General features: G+C 38.5%; 1 protein-coding gene across 27 annotated transcripts in view; it reads left to right on the forward strand.

Annotated features, from left to right (window-relative positions):
- Window positions 1–16,253, forward strand: part of PBRM1 (polybromo 1) — a 106,737-nt gene that overhangs the window by 69,950 nt on the left and 20,534 nt on the right. For all 27 annotated transcript variants that reach the window (XM_057555028.1, XM_057555022.1, XM_057555040.1 and 24 more), the window contains 3 exons: window positions 121–384; window positions 6,999–7,144; window positions 9,480–9,637. In XM_057555028.1, the coding sequence (XP_057411011.1) occupies window positions 121–384; window positions 6,999–7,144; window positions 9,480–9,637 (568 nt within the window). The remainder of the gene's footprint in view (window positions 1–120; window positions 385–6,998; window positions 7,145–9,479; window positions 9,638–16,253) is intronic.

Here is a 16,253-nt window from a genome sequence, read left to right on the forward strand (position 1 = left end):
TGTCAAAAAGTCTTAATACTTTAGCTTTTATTTCTTTGCTTGTTTGGTGATTTTATTTGTTTTTTGGTTGATTGGTTTTCAGAAAATTCACCTAATTGATTTTATTCTTATATCCACCAGGAATACTTTAAATTATGCCCAGAAAACTTTCGAGATGAGGATGTTTTTGTCTGTGAATCACGGTATTCTGCCAAAACCAAATCTTTTAAGAAAATTAAACTATGGACCATGCCTATCAGCTCAGTTAGATTTGTCCCTCGAGATGTGCCCTTGCCTGTGGTCCGAGTGGCCTCTGTATTTGCAAATGCAGATAAAGGGGATGATGAGAAGAACACAGACAACTCAGAGGACAGTCGAACTGAAGACAGTTTTAACTTGGAAAAGGTATGTAGATAATAGCCACATAGAAAAGAATTTTACATTTCAGAATATCTAGTCTCAAAAATAAATGAACAAAGTACTCAAATTCAGAATTAGAAAAAGAGCAACAATATAAAACCTTAGCCTAGGGACTTCCCTGGTGGTGCAATGGTTAAGAGTCCGCCTGCCATTGCAGGGGACGTGGGTTCAATCCCTGGTCCGCGAAGATCCCACATGCCGCGGAGCAGCTAAGCCTGTGCGCCACAACTACTGAGCCCGTGTGCCACAGCTACTGAAGCCTGCGTGCCTAGAGCCTCTGCTCCACAACGAAGAGTAGCCCCTGCTCACCGCAACTAAAGCCCGTATGCAGCAACAAAGACCCAATACAGCCAAAAAAAAAAAAAAAAAAAAATTAAATTAAAAAAAAAAAAACAGCCTAATAGAAGGAACTATAAAGGAAAGAAAGAAATTAATACTTAAAAAAAACAGAGCAGCAGGGCTTCCCTGGTGGTGCAGTGGTTAAGAATCTGCCTGCCAATGCAGGGGTCACGGGTTTGAGCCCTGGTCCAGGAAGATCCCACATGCTGCAGAGCAACTAAGCCCGTACACCACAACTACTGAGCCTGAGCTCTAGATCCCGCGAGCCACAACTACTGAGCCCGTGTGCTACAACTACTGAGGCCTGCGCACCTAGAGCCTGTGCTCCGCAACAAGAGAAGCCACGGTAATGAGGAGCCTGTGCATGGCAATGAAGAGTAGCCCCCACTCGCTGCAACTAGAGAAAGCCCGCGTGCAGCAACGAAGACCCAACACAGCCATAAATAAATAAATAAATGAATGAATGAATAAATAAATAAACAGCAGCAGAATTAAAAAGGAGACTTCGACAAGTTCAATGAGATAAACTACCAACTATCCTAATAAAGGAAAAAGAAGGGAATTAAGCTCAACATACAAAATATAGAGGAAATTTAAAGACTTGTACATTTCTGTTAATAAATCTGAAAACTTGAATGAGGGAATTCCCTGGCAGTCCAGTGGTTAGGACTCCACGCTTTCACTGCCAAGGGCCTGGGTTAGATCCCTGGTCAGGGAACTAAGATCCCACAAGCTGCATGGTGTGGCCAAAAAATAAATAAATAAAACAAAACCAAAAAAAATAATTTAAAAAACCTGAATGAAGTGAATAATTTTCTAGGGTAATACAAATTAGTAAAGTGGAATCAAGTAGGGATAACACATGTAAGTGGACAACAACGTGAAGAAATTTTTTTAATGTCAAAGAGCTCACTTCAAAGAGTACTCAGGTCAGATAATTCCATAGGTAAATTCTTTTAACCCTTTAAATTATTGAAGGACTTCCCTGGCAGTCCAGTGGTTAAGACACCGTGCTTCTACTGCAGGGGGCATGGGTTTGATCCCTGATTGGGGAACTAAGATCCCGCATGCCGCGTGGCGTGGCCAAAAGAAAAAAAAATTATTGCAGAGCATGGAGAGCAAAGAAAACTTCCCAGTTTGTTTTACCAAGCTGGAATAATCTTGATTCCAAAGTCTGACAAAGTAAAAACAGAAAACTGCAGTTCAGTCTCACTTTATGAATACTGATACAAAAAATACTTGGGAAAAATGTATTGTTACAAGTGAAATCAAGTTAGTTGTTTGAGAACAACATGACCAAGTAGGGGGGAGTTCATTCTAGGAATGCAAGGATTGTTCAAAATTAGGAAAATTCAGTAATACACGTCATTATAATTAGTAGATAAAAGGAGAAATTATCTGATAAGGTATAGTACCCATCTTGATTGAAGTCTTCAGATGGATATTTCCTCAAAGTGATTTTTAAAAATTGTCTTCGTATCTCAAGCCTAGAGTAAAAGAAATTCCTTTTAATGTTATGCACGTGACAGAGGTGCTTTCTGTACCATTATCTATATTTTTCTGAGAGTAGCCAATGTAGTTAGACAAACAAAAGTAGTAAAAATATTGACAGTAAGAGGCAAAATTATTTTTTTTGCGGATAATGGGGAGAAATTAACTGAAAAGTTTTTGAAAACAGTTCAACAAGTATAAATTTCAAAATCTATATACATGTCATTAGCTTTCTTATATAAACAGAACAATAATTCATAAGACTTTTGAAAGTAAAATGAAAATGTTGAATACACTTTAACAACTGTTAGAAAAATCATATGGAAGAAAATATCCAATTCATATGAACAAAAAACATACATTAAGAAATTATCTTAAAAGGAATATATGGAACCTAGGGGAAGAAAAATAGTCTACTGCAGGACATTAAAGACTTGAATAAGTTGTTTTGGAACTTGACAAAATTATTCTAGCATTCTTTTTTTTTTTTTTTTTTTAATTCTAGCATTCTTAGGAAAGAATAAATACTTGACAGGCACCAGAAAAAGAAAAACTGAAAGAGTAGTCAAGAGTGCTTTACCCTGCCAAATAGTATTACTTACATTTTACAAAAATACATTAAAAAAATATTAAGATATTAGCTCAGGGTTGGTCAGTGGAGGGAATAGGCTCTTCACAATTAAATCCAGAATATAAAGATACTCATTCATTCATTTTAGTTTTTATATATATATGTGTGTATATATATATATATATATATATATTTTTTTTTTTTTTTTTTTTAAGTAATTTATTTTTTGGCTGTGTCGGGTCTTTGTGGCTGCACGCAGGCTTTCTCTCTAGTTGCGGCAAGCGGGGGCTACACTTCGTTGTGGTGCGCAGGCTTCTCGTTGCAGTGGCTTCTCTTGTTAAAGAGCACAGGCTCTAGGCATGTGGGCTTCAGTAGTTGGCACACGGGCTCAGTAGTTGTGGCTTGCAGGCTCTAGAGCAGGCTCAGTAGTTGTGGTGCACGGGTTTAGTTGCTCTCCGGCATGTGGGATCTTCCTGGACCAGGGATTGAACCCGTGTCCCCTGCATTGGCAGGCAGGTTCTTAACCCCTGTGCCACCAGGGAAGTCCCTAGTTTTATATATTTTAACTTTAATTTTGAAATGATTTTAGACTTAACAAATGTGCCAGGTGCTTAACAAAGATAGTACAAAGACATTCCTTATATTCTTCATTCAGCTTCTGCTAATGTTAACACCTTGTAAAGCATGGTACAAGGATCTAAACCAGAAAATTAACTTTAACTAATTTACTAATCTAGAGACTTGATTCATACTTTCCCTTTTGTCCCACAATCGCCTTTTTTTTCTTCTAGTTTTATTGAGATATAATTGACATATAGCACTGTGTAAGTTTAAGGTGTACAGCATAATGATTTGACTTACCTGCATCATGAAATGATGACCACAGTAAGTTTGGTGAATATCCATCATCTCAATATAGATACAACATTAAAGAAATAGAAAAAAAAATTTTTTTGCTTGTGATGAGTACTGTTAGAATTTACTCTCTCTCTTAACATCTTTCCTATATAGTGTACAGCAGTGTTAATTATATTTATCATGTTGTACATTACATACTTAATACATATTTATCTTATAACTAGAAGTTTGTACTTTTTGACCACCTTCATCCAATCCCCCTTTCCCCCTATCCCCTGCCTCTGGTAACCACAAATCTGATCTCTTTTTCTGAGTTTGTGTTTTTGAAGTATAATTGACCTACAATACTGTTAGTTCCTGGTATACAACATAATGATTCAATATTTCTATACATTTCAAAATGATCACCATGGTAAGTCTAGTCATCATTTGTCACCATACAGAGATACTATGTAATTATTCCCCACACTGTACATTTCATACCTGTGATTCATTTATTTTATAACTGAAAGTTTGTATAAAGGTAGTATTTCAAATCAGCAAGAGAGGATGGAATCAAATGATATTGGAAAAACTGGTAGCCATTTGAAAAAAGAAGAAAAACAAACCACCTGAACTCTACCTCATTTCATATTCCAAAATAAGTAAGATATAAACATTAAAAAAGAAACATAAGTTGCTAACGTAAGTACATTTACTACTATTTACCTGTAATCTTTTATTCATTTATAAGCTTGGAATGGATCCTTTTATATACATGATATAAAACCCAGTAACCATAAAAGAAAAAAAATAGATCATTTTCTTGATACAATTGACAATATCAATTAGTTTAATGAAACAGTCTAAGGACTGCTGTTTCTAATGTACAAAGAGCTGTTTGAAGTCTAGGGAAAAAATAATACTGGAAAAATGGGCAAAGGGCCAAGTAGATCATTTATAGAAGGTCATTGAAAAATGTAAGAAAATGTATTAATCTAATAGCTTTTTAAATGCCCAGCAAATTGGCAAGAAGTCTGAAGCCTGATAATACATGCAGCCTGGTGTCAGTGTGGGGTAACACACTCTCATCTCCCATCAGTGGCATTCCCTTTGGCCCTGCTGTTTGATGGCAGGGAATGTGTTCCAACATAGTACTCAACTAGGTACGCCAAAGGGTGACATCAGTGTTGTTTGTAAAAGCAAAACCCTAGGCCAAACCCAAATGCCTGTGAATGGGAATTAAATTGTTATACATCCATTCATATAATGCAAACTGCAGCCAGCAAAAGGAGTTAACAGGTTGCAGAATGGGATGTGGTTCCATCATTACTCAGAAAAATCAAAATGTATGTTTACATGTATGTATGTGTAAAAAACATGGAAAACTATAAACTAAACTGGATGATTATCTCGGGTTAGATCACAGAAGACTTGTTTTTTAAATTTTACATACTCTAATGTTTGAATTATTTCCAACAAATACACTTTTTATATAAAGAAGAAAAATAAAGTTTTTAAATTGTTAATGTAAAAACTGGAAAAAATGAATTTTTAGTGTCCTAGAAAAAATATCCATTTTAGTGTCCTTACAGTGTTTGTAAGAGAAAAGGAGCTTGGGAAAAAACATGATATTTTTTACATTTTACCAGTATGTCTGGGAATCATAGAGACATTAATTTTAAAAGAAGAAATGTCAGTGGAAGTCAATGTGGGAATTAACTTAAATTTGTTATTATTATTGTCATTAGAATTCGTAAGTCCCCGGTGTTCTCTCTATGTATGAGTTACTTTTTTAGTCTCATATATTTATTTTTTTTATTTTTTTATTTTTATTTTTTTTTAAAGGGAAGCTTTATTCTTTTTTTTTTATTTTTTTTATTTTATAGCTACTTTATTTATTTATTTATTTTTTATTTTTGGCTGTGTTGGGTCTTCGGTTCGTGCGAGGGCTTTCTCTAGTTGCGGCAAGTGGGGGCCACTCTTCATCGCGGTGCGGGGACCGCTCTTCATCGCGGTGCGCGGGCCTTTCACTATTGCGGCCCCTCCCGTTGCGGGGCACAGGCTCCAGACGCGCAGGCTCAGTAGTTGTGGCTCACGGGCCCAGCTGCTCCGTGGCATGTGGGATCTTCCCAGACCAGGGCTCGAACCCTTGTCCCCTGCATTAGCAGGCAGATTCTCAACCACTGCGCCACCAGGGAAGCCCTCATATATTTATTTTAATATTGCATGGCCAAATCATGTCATGCTAAGAACTTTTTAGATGAATAACTAGAACAGAACCCATTCCTGAAATAAAATGTATTCTTAATCTCAGGGCTTTCTTTTTCATAGCTTCCATTCCTTCAGGTGCCCCCCACCCAACATATATGTGGGACCTCTCTCATTCTTAAGGATTTTCCAGGAAGTCCATTTCAGTACCACATTAGAAATCATAAAGATCAAAACATTAAATTATTTTGGACAGTCTAAAGGAGATTTTTTTTTTTTCCTTAAGGTTGAAGTTTCAGATATTCTCAGGGAGATGCAGTAGAAAATTTGGGGGGTGTTCTGCAGTTTCCTCAGCTTTTATGTGTTTTAGAGCTTTTATATTTAAAACACCTAGTGCTGTGCTCAGTATCTGCTAGGTTCTCAGTAAATTATGTTTCTTATTTTCATTAGTCAGAATTATCTTTTATTTTTCTTCTGAGTCAGGCATTATTCTGTGTATGTAGCATGAATTGTGTCATTTAAGCTTCCTAACAGCCCCATCTGATGGGCACAAAATCTTCATTTTACAGATGATGATCCTAAGGCATAAGAGGTCAAGTAATTTACCCATGTCACAGCAGCCAGTAGGTGACAGACCCTGTAATTTATTCAAAAACAGAGTATGTGTGTTTATGTCACAGAGGCTATGCTGTTCCTTTCCATGTTGGAATAAATCCAAATGATAAAATTTTTAAATCAGTCATTGTTAATATGAAGAAATGTGGTGAAGAGGAAGCTTGTGTAGAATTTGCTCCTTATCTTTTTAACAGTTGCATGAGGCTGTTTTCTGTATGCTGATAAGTCTTCTCCATTGCTTTTTTTTGCTGAAGTCTATGAGAATGAGGGAAGAAAGGAGAGGGGAATAAAACAGTCTTGGAGTAACATTATTTTATGAAAATTAACTAGAAATTTTAAATAGATACAATATTTGATAAGACTCAGTTTGATTTCAGTAACCTATTCCTTTGGTTTCCTATCTTTATCAGAGCTTCTGTTTATGGTTATTTTTTCTTTTAAGTTAAAATGAAGGAAATCTGCCTTCCCTTCTTACCTTCTCTGCCAACTCCTTTATTGTCAGCGGCCTGTCTTCAACCAGTTTCCTTTACCACAGGAGAAAGAAGACGTCCCTGTGGAAATGTCTAACGGTGAACCAGGTTGCCACTACTTTGAGCAGCTCCGGTATAATGACATGTGGCTGAAGGTTGGCGACTGTGTCTTCATCAAGTCCCATGGCCTGGTGCGCCCTCGTGTGGGCAGGTGAGCGTTTTTGAGGTAGAGAGGACAAGGTTTGGTTTGAGAGATTCGGAGCCAGTAGAAATTCATCACTGTTCAGGATGAAGGCTAAAGTCCCTCCCTTGGCAGCTTTTCCAACTTCCTCTCACACCACAGTCTCCCTGCTTACGCCTCTAGCCACACTTCCTTCTTTAAATTGCTTCCATGAATCCTTTTTTTTTTTTTTTTGCTTTTTCTTCTCCTGCCGTTTACTGAACTCTCAACCCAGAAATCTCCCTGCCAGCTTCATATGGTGAACTCCTTTAGCTTAAATTTGAAATGGCTTTTCCTTAAGGAAGCCTTTCCTGTCTCCTTCAGACTAGGTTAGGTCTCCCTATTACACATTTTCAGAGCACCGTGTATTTCCTTCTTCTCAGAGCACATATCATTTATATTATCAGGCTTCCGTATCAGACTGCAAATGCCCTGAGAGTTAGAGACCCTCTCTTTTTGAGCAAAAAAGCGATATATATACCTTTATATCCCCTGCTCCAAGCATAGTGAGTGAGGCTCAGATATTTGATGAACAAGTAAATGGGTGGAAGTATGGTTGGATGACATAGAATAGCATTAAAGGAGTCAGGGCGCAGGGCTGGGCAGTAGACGATAGTAGTTAAGGAAAGTAGTTGGTTCCAAGAGATCTTGGTTTTAAGTCCCAGCCCTGCTAGTTTAATGTCCATAGGCAAATGACTTAACTCTCTGAGCTTGTTTTCTCATTGTATTTGTTCATCATTCAGTAATTGTTTATTACACACCTACTATTTGCCAGGCTCTGTAGATACTTAGTGAATAAAACAAACAAGTATCATTAGTCCCGCGGATCTTTTTTCTAGTGGGAAGACAAACTATAAACATCATGAATAAGTAAAGTGTATAGTGCATTACATTATGATATGTGCTGTGGAAAAAAATAGAGCTGGGTATGGGGAATCAGGAGTGCCATGGTCAAAGTTAGGGTGTTCAAAACTTTAAATAGGATGGTATGTAAAGCCTCACTGAGAGCTGACAGTTGAGCCAACACTTGAAGAAACCAAGGAAGTGAGTAATGTGAATATCCAGGGAGAAAGCTTTCCAGGGACAGAGAACAGCCTGTGTAAAGACCGGAAGAGAGGCATTCCTGGCCTGTTCAAATCATCAGAGTCTGTTACAGGCAGAGTGAGCTGTACATGAGTTAGATAGGAGATATGAGAGCCAAGGGATATAGTGCAAATCTTGTGGGACTCAGAAACCATTGTAGGGACTTGGGCCTTTACTGAATTAAATGAAATATCATGGATTATTTTCAGCACAAAAGTGACTTTTTTTTGGGGCAACACTGCGAGGCATGCGGGATCTTAGTTCCCCGACCAGGGATCGAACCTGCGCCCCCTGCAGTGGAAGCACAGAGTCTTAACCACTGGACCACCAGGGAAGTCCCCAGAAGTGACGTCTGACTTAGGTCTTAGCAGGATTGCTCTGTCTACTGATTGTAAAGAGTCAAAGGTAGAACAGCGAGATCTGCTAGGAGGCTCTTGCAATAATCCAGGCAAGAATGATGGTGGTTCAGGCCAGTAGTCAGATCCAATTCTGTAAATTAGTCAGATCCTGTTTTGAAAGATTGAGTTAAGAGAATGTAGTGTCCAAGAGAGAGGAGTCAAGGGTGACCCCTGCATTTTGGCCTGAGGAACTGGAAGGGTGGAGTTACCATTAACTGCAATGAGGATGCTGCTTCATGTCTGGAACCATGAGGCTATTGGGACAATAATAATAGCAACTTTATGGTGTGGTTGTGAGGAATGGTACAGTATCTGCACTGAACAGTCAGATGTTAATTTTTATTTTTTTCTAGGGAGCTGGTCTGTGACTTTCATCAGATTCTCATGGGGTAAAGGGGTATTAGATCTTGACCTTCAGAAATGTCATGAACCATGGCCTTAAAGGAATATGTGCCACTGATGTGATCTGACCCCAAATATTGATGATCTGTGTGTTTATTCAGCTCACAAATCCAATGATAGATGCTTAGCATCTCAGGAAGAAAACCTGAGAGTCAGCTTAAACTATTAAGTTGTATGCCTTAGTATTATGTTAAAAAAAAATTTCCCCCCTGAGATGAGTAGCCAAATGTTCACTTCTCTTTTTTCCAAGTATCTTCTCACATGCTTAAAGGGGAAAAAAATCAAGGAAATTGTCTTATTATCAAAACAGCCAATGAAACTCCTCTAAATAGTGCATATCATTAAGTTTTAGGTTAACAGAATTTTTGTTAGACTAAGCCTTTAGGAATGAAACCTGTAAGAACTCTATTTTAATGGAATTTCTCCATTTTTTTTCTCCCAAGAATTGAAAAGGTATGGGTCCGAGATGGAGCTGCATATTTTTACGGCCCCATCTTCATTCACCCAGAAGAGACGGAACACGAGCCCACAAAAATGTTCTACAAGAAAGAAGTGTTTCTGAGTAATCTGGAAGAAACCTGCCCCATGACATGTATTCTAGGTAGGTATTCATGCTTTTAATTGTAGGTATTCATGCTTTTAATTTAATCTTATTCATTCCACAGTTGGTTGAATAGTTCTTCTGTCCTGGGTACTCTTCTAGGTGCTAGGTATACAGCAATAAAAAAACCAAAATCTCAGCTGTCTCAGAGACTTACAGTGGGGCAGAGGCTGGGGAGTCAGTAAATAAATTAAAATTAAATATATAGAACATCAGGTAGTAATTAGGGCTATGAATGAGAATAAAGCAGAGGAAGAGGATAGAGAGTAATGTTGAGGGGAGGTCCTATTTCAGGTAATGTGATCAGCAAAAGCCCCTCTAATAGGTGACATGAGAGTAGAGCCCTGAAGGAAGTGAGGAAGAAAACCATTCAACGCTGAGATTTTACTCCTTTTAGGCACAGCAGACACCAAATGCAAAGACCTTGAGGCAGAGTATCTGGGCATGTTTGAGTCACAATAAGAAAGCCGGGTGGCTGGAGCAGCCAGGGGGTGTGATAGGGAATGAGCCCTCTAGGTGGCTGGGCACTCAGTCATGGTAGGTCTTACAGGCAGTGCAGGGATTGATCTAGAACAGATGAGAGGTCCTGTGAGGAGTCTGAGCAGAGAGACCATGTGAGCCGACGTATATGCATTAGAGGAATCACTGTGGCTGCAGTTTGGAGGATGTGTTGTAAGAATAAGGTAGGAAGCAGGGAGAGCAATTAAAAAACTTTTACAGTCTCTGTTGGATTAACCCTAGTAGTGTTATTGTTCCCATTCCAAAAATGTGAAGGACTCTTGTTTTGGTTTCTGTTGTGTCATCCTACTGAGTGTTCACAGTGGCATTCTGCTTCTCAGATCTAGTTATATGCACCATATACTGTCATTGTTTTCAGCTGTTGTATTTATTCTGGCCCTGAATTAACTCCTTAGCTTACTTACACCAACTACTGTTTACATCTTTTGGAGTGGTTTTCCAAAAGGTTACTAGTCACAGCTTTATATTGATTACATATGGTTATAAAGTTGAAGGAGCCACCATGCTTACGGCCAAAAGGAAATTTGCAGATTAAAAAGTATTTTACACTTAGACTTTGGTCACTTTACTGTTTACCTACATTGTTTTTGGTACTTTGAATTTTTTCAGAATTGGATATGGTAAAAATGTCTGAATGGCCAATAATTCAGTACATTTTCCTCTTCCCCTCTGGGGAGAGGCAACAAAATCTAGTGAAGTTATTAAATCCTTCTTGAGTTTCTGCAGCAGAGAAAGTCTTCCTTTTAACTTGTGCCCTAGAGCTTTACTCCCTAGTGTAAACCTAGTCGGGAGACTCAAAGAGAACATAACAAAGGTGAGACTGAAGTCTTCTTTGGTTAGGACAACTGTATCATTGATTCTTTTTTAGTTATTTTCTTCGTGGTTACCCTGGGGATTACATCTTAAATTTATGACAATCTGGTTTCATATGCTATACAAAAAAACTCTGTTTGGGCTTCCCTGGTGGCGCAGTGGTTGAGAGTCTGCCTGCCAGTGCAGGGGACACGGGTTCGAGCCCTGGTCTGGGAGGATCCCACATGCTGCGGAGCAGCTGGGCCCGTGAGCCACAGGTACTGAGCCTGCGCATTTGAAGCCTGTGCTCCGCAGCAGGAGGGGGCCACGGCAGTGAGAGGCCCGCGCACCGCGATGAAGAGTGGCCCCCGCTTGCCGCAACTGGAGAGGGCCCACGCACAGAAACGGAGACCCAACACAGCCAAAAATAATAAATAAATAAATAAATAAATAAAGTGTAAAAATTTTAAAAAAAACAAAAACAAAACTCTGTTCCTCTATAGCTCCATCCCTCCCCCTTTGTATTATTTTAAGAAATTACCTCTTTATACTTTGTGTGCCCATTATCATAGATTTTTAATTATTGCTTTGTGTATTTGTCTTTAAAATCATATAGGTGAAAAAGAAGAGGATTTACAAACCAAAAATATAATATTGCCTTTTATATTTACCTATGTAGTTACCTTTACTAGTGGTTTTTATTTCTTTGTATGACTTCAAGTTATTGTCTAATGTCCTTTCATTTCAGCCTAAAGAACTCCCTTTAGCATTTCTTTTTTTTTTTTTTTTCCTTTAGCATTTCTTGTAGGACAGGTCTGCTAGCAACAATCTCCCTCATCTTTTGTTTATCTGGAAATGTCTTGATTCCTCCATTTTTGAAGGCTACTTTTGCTGGATATAGAATTCTCCATTGGCAGTTTTTTCTTTCATGTCTTTCATCAAATTTGGGAAGTTTTTGGCCACTGTTTCTTCACATATTTTTTCTGCCCCTTTCTCTTTCTCTTCTCCTTCCAGGACTCCTATTATGCCTATGTTGGTTACGCTTAATGGTGTGCCACGGGTCTCTAAGATATTGTTCATTTTTCTGTATTCTTTTTTCTTTCTTTTCCTCAGACTTTTCATTTTTTTTTTTTTTTTTTTATAGCTACTTTATTTATTTATTTATTTATTTATTTTTTTTGGCTGTGTTGGGTCTTCGGTTCGTGCGAGGGCTTTCTCTGGTTACGGCAAGTGGGGGCCACTCTTCATCGCGGTGCGGGGACCGCTCTTCATCGCGATGCGCGGGCCTTTCACTGTCGCGGCCCCTCCCGTTGCGGGGCACAGGCTCCAGACGCGCAGGCTCAGTAGTTGTGGCTCACGGGCCCAGCTGCTCCGTGGCATGTGGGATCTTCCCAGACCAGGGCTCGAACCCGTGTCCCCTGCATTAGCAGGCAGATTCTCAACCACTGCGCCACCAGGGAAGCCCCAGACTTTTCATTTTAATCGACCTGTCTTCAAGTTCGTTGATTCTTCTGTGTGTTCAGATCATCTGTTGAACCCTTCTAATGAATTTTTCTTTTTTTCCCATATTTATTTATTTATTTGTCTGTGATGGGTCTTAGTTGCAGCATGCGGGATCTTCAGTTGAGGCCTGCGGGATCCTTAGTTGCAGTATGCAGGATCTTTAGTTGTGTCATGCAAACTCTTAGTTGTGGCATGTGAACTCCTAGTTGCAGCAGGTGGGATCCAGTTTCCTGACTAGAGATTGAGCCCAGGCCCCCTGCATTGGGAGCGCAGAGTCGTAGCCACTGGACCACTGGGGAAGTTCCTCTAATGAATTTTTCAATTCAGTTATTATACTTTTCAGCTTAAGAATATCTATTTAGTGTTTACATTTTCTGTCTATTGATATTCTCTATTTGGTGAGACATCATTCTGGGTTCTTTTAGTTCTTTGTCCATGGTTTCCTTTAGCTCTTTGGGTGTATTGAAGACAGTTGATTTAAATTCTTTGTCTAGTAAGTTCAGTGTCTTTGAGCTTCCTCAGGGACAGTTTCTGTTCATTTTTTTCTAATCCCAAGTAATCCACACTTACATGTCTCATGCATGCCTCATAATTTTTTTGTTGAAAACTGGATGTTGAAACTATATTTTGAATATTATGATGTGATAACTCTAGAAATCAGATTCTCCCCCCTCCTCAAGTTTTGTTGTTATTGCTTACTGTGGGTTGTCGTTGCTTGTTTTTTAGTGACTTTTCTAAGCTAATTTAAAGACTGTGTTCTTTGTGCTGTCACTGAAGTCTCTGTTCTGCTAGCTTTGTGGTCAGCTAGTGATTTAACAGGATTTTCTTAAATGCTTGGATCCAAAAAACCCAAAAAATTCCCAGTCTTTGCAATTGCATACTGCATCTTTGTTGGAGCACACCTTTAACACTCAGCGCAGAAGTTTACAACTCTGCCTTTGCCTTTACTACCTGCTTGTGCAGGGCTTGATAGTCAGCTAAAGGTGAGAGCTTAGGGCCTTCTCAGGTCTTTGCTGAGCATGCACCCTGCCCATGGCATGTGCATGGCTTTCTAGATTTTCAGGACTATGTGGAAGCTTTTCAAAACTCTTATTCCCCAAAGAATAAGAGTTAGTGGGGTGGGGGGAATGGATGAGGTAGATTAAAATGCCACAACGCTCTCCTGCTGGCTTTCAGTCACTTTTTTCCTTAAGTAAGCATTCATTTGTTTGCTGTAAACTTTTAGCTGTTTTCCAGGATTCCAATAATGTTGATTCTCACAGTTTTTGCTAACTTTTCTTAGTGTTTCTGTGAAGGAACACTTGGATTCCCCAACTGCCATTTTCACTGACATCACTTGAAGTAATTCCTTTTTACAGTTGCCTGTTAGAATGTGTTGCATTCTGTAGTTTATAAACTAGTTTTTTTTTTTAATCTAGGATTTCATTTATTTCAAACCATAACCCTGTGTAAAAGATGCTGATATTCTCAGAAAGGTCATGTTACTGTCCAAGAAATGGACCAGAACTGAAACTTAGGTCTTCTCGTTTATACTTCTGTACTGGTGTTTGGATTGTTGGTTGGTTTACAGCCAACTGGGACACTGTTGAGAGTGAAAGGGGGTGCCAGTAATATTAGGCAGGACAACAGGCATACAGTGAGATGTTCATCTTGAGATAAACCCCTAAAGAAAATGCATCTAGTGGTCACAAAATGGGTTTTCAGCCCAGCTTGTGTATTTCAATATCCACCCTCCCCATGGGAGAAAAGTGTTTCTTTGTTACATTTTATATTGACTTAAATGCAAGGAGGCAGATCTTTTTTTAAATTAATTTGTTTTTGTAGACAGTAGTAATTTAAAGTGTTTAAACTTAAGCTTTAGAGGATTTATAATTTCATTGTGTTAAATATACACACTGTTGAATGTAAATCTCATTTTTGTCTCTCTGAAACAAAAGTTTTAAGGATAATTAGGTGTAATTTTTTCATCTTCTACAATATAGACCTAGTAGGCCTATTTCACTTAGGAAATAGTCCTGTTTTCCTAACTATTATATATATGTTCTTTGTTCAGTTTCTGTTAAGAGTTGTCCTCACTAACTTGAATGGTAATCAAATGGCCACCAAGAAGTTGCTTTTGGGAATGAACATGGCCTCACCTGGCAGAGAGTACTTTTACCCTTAGGCCACTTGAGTGATAAAATTTCCAGGAACCTCAGCTCCTCAAACATGCCAGTTCCTAATTTATTGCAAGTTCTATTTTCTTCATAGTAGATTTTTTTTAATGATTCTTTAATTGAAAAACTATTCTTAGTAAGGCAAGAAAAATAAAAAGTTTTTAAGGATTAGAAAGGAAAAATAAAATGATCAGTTTTTGCAAAGGTACAAAGAAAATCCAAGAAATGTTCAGATAAATTGTTAGATTTAGTGAAAATATCATCATCATCTGTATTTCTATTTACCATCACTGAACAGTTAGAAAACTAAAATTTTTAAATATGCAATTTACATTAAATACCTAGGAATAAATCTTTTAAAAGATATATAAGACTTACACATACACATGCTAAAAAAAAATGTCAGGAAATTATCAAGAGAAATTAAAGAAGACCTAAATAAATGAAGTGATCCGTTATGTTTATAGCTGAAGGACTCGGTATTATAAAGATGTCAGTTCTTCCCAAATTGATGTATAGATTCATTGCAGTTCCAGTCGAAATCCAGCAGGTTTTTATAAATTTTTTATCCATTAATAAATGAAGCTTCCTAAACTCTTGTCTTTTCCCTATCTTTTGAGGGCCTGGTGGAACCCCAAGTCAGGACAGGGACAACACATCCATTCCAAGGCCACCATCATTTTTACTCTTTAGCTGTGGGCAGAATTTTTACCTTTTCCAAATCTCTATTTTTCCTCTATGAAGTATGGAAAATACTAACTGTCCCTCTCTGAATTGAAAAGCCTTTGGATTATGTAAGTAAAGTGCTGTGTAAATCCAAGGCAGTGATAATAATTATAGCTATTTTAAGCTTGTAATATGGGGACTTCCCTGGTGCTTCAGCGGTTAAGACTCCACACTTCTACTACAGGGGACACTGGTTTGATCCCTGGTCAGGGAACTAAGATCCTGCAAGCCACACAGTGCGGCCAAAAAAAAAAAGTTATAGTGTTTCTAACGTGTTTTTACATGTTTTGCTTGTAAACGTTTAGTAAGTTGTTAGCTATGAACACTCCTGTTAAGGTCAAGAGCAAAATAGGAATGTCCTTGTCACTCATGTTTAACATTGTTCTGAAGGTACTAGCCAGTGCAGATAGAAGTAAGAAACAGACATTTCAAATAAGGAAATTAAGGAGATGAAAATTCAAGAGAATCAACCAAGAAGCCATGGCACATAATAAGAGAAGTAAGATGGTTGAATATAAAATTAATAACAAACTAATTGCCTTAAAAGATTAAATAATAGGACTTCCCTGGCGGTGCAGTGGTTAGGAATCTGCATCCGCCTGCCAGTGCACAGGACACGGGTTCAAGCCCTGGTCCGGGAAGATCCCACATGCCGCGGAGCAGCTAAGCCCGTGCGCCACAACTACTGAGCCTGTGCTCTAGAGCCCATGAGCCACAGCTACTGACCCCACGTGCCACAACTACTGAAACCCACGCGCCTAGAGCCTGTGCTCTTTAACAATAGACGCCACCGCAATGAGAAGCCCATGCACCTCAACAAAGAGTAGCCCCCGCTTGCTGCAACTAGAGAAAGCCCGCACGCAGCAACAAAGACCCAAGGCAGCCAAAATATTAATTAATTAATTAATTTTGTAAAATGC

The sequence above is a fragment of the Balaenoptera acutorostrata genome, chromosome 10 (genome assembly GCF_949987535.1).
Source record: "Balaenoptera acutorostrata chromosome 10, mBalAcu1.1, whole genome shotgun sequence".
Classification (NCBI taxonomy): domain Eukaryota; kingdom Metazoa; phylum Chordata; class Mammalia; order Artiodactyla; family Balaenopteridae; genus Balaenoptera; species Balaenoptera acutorostrata.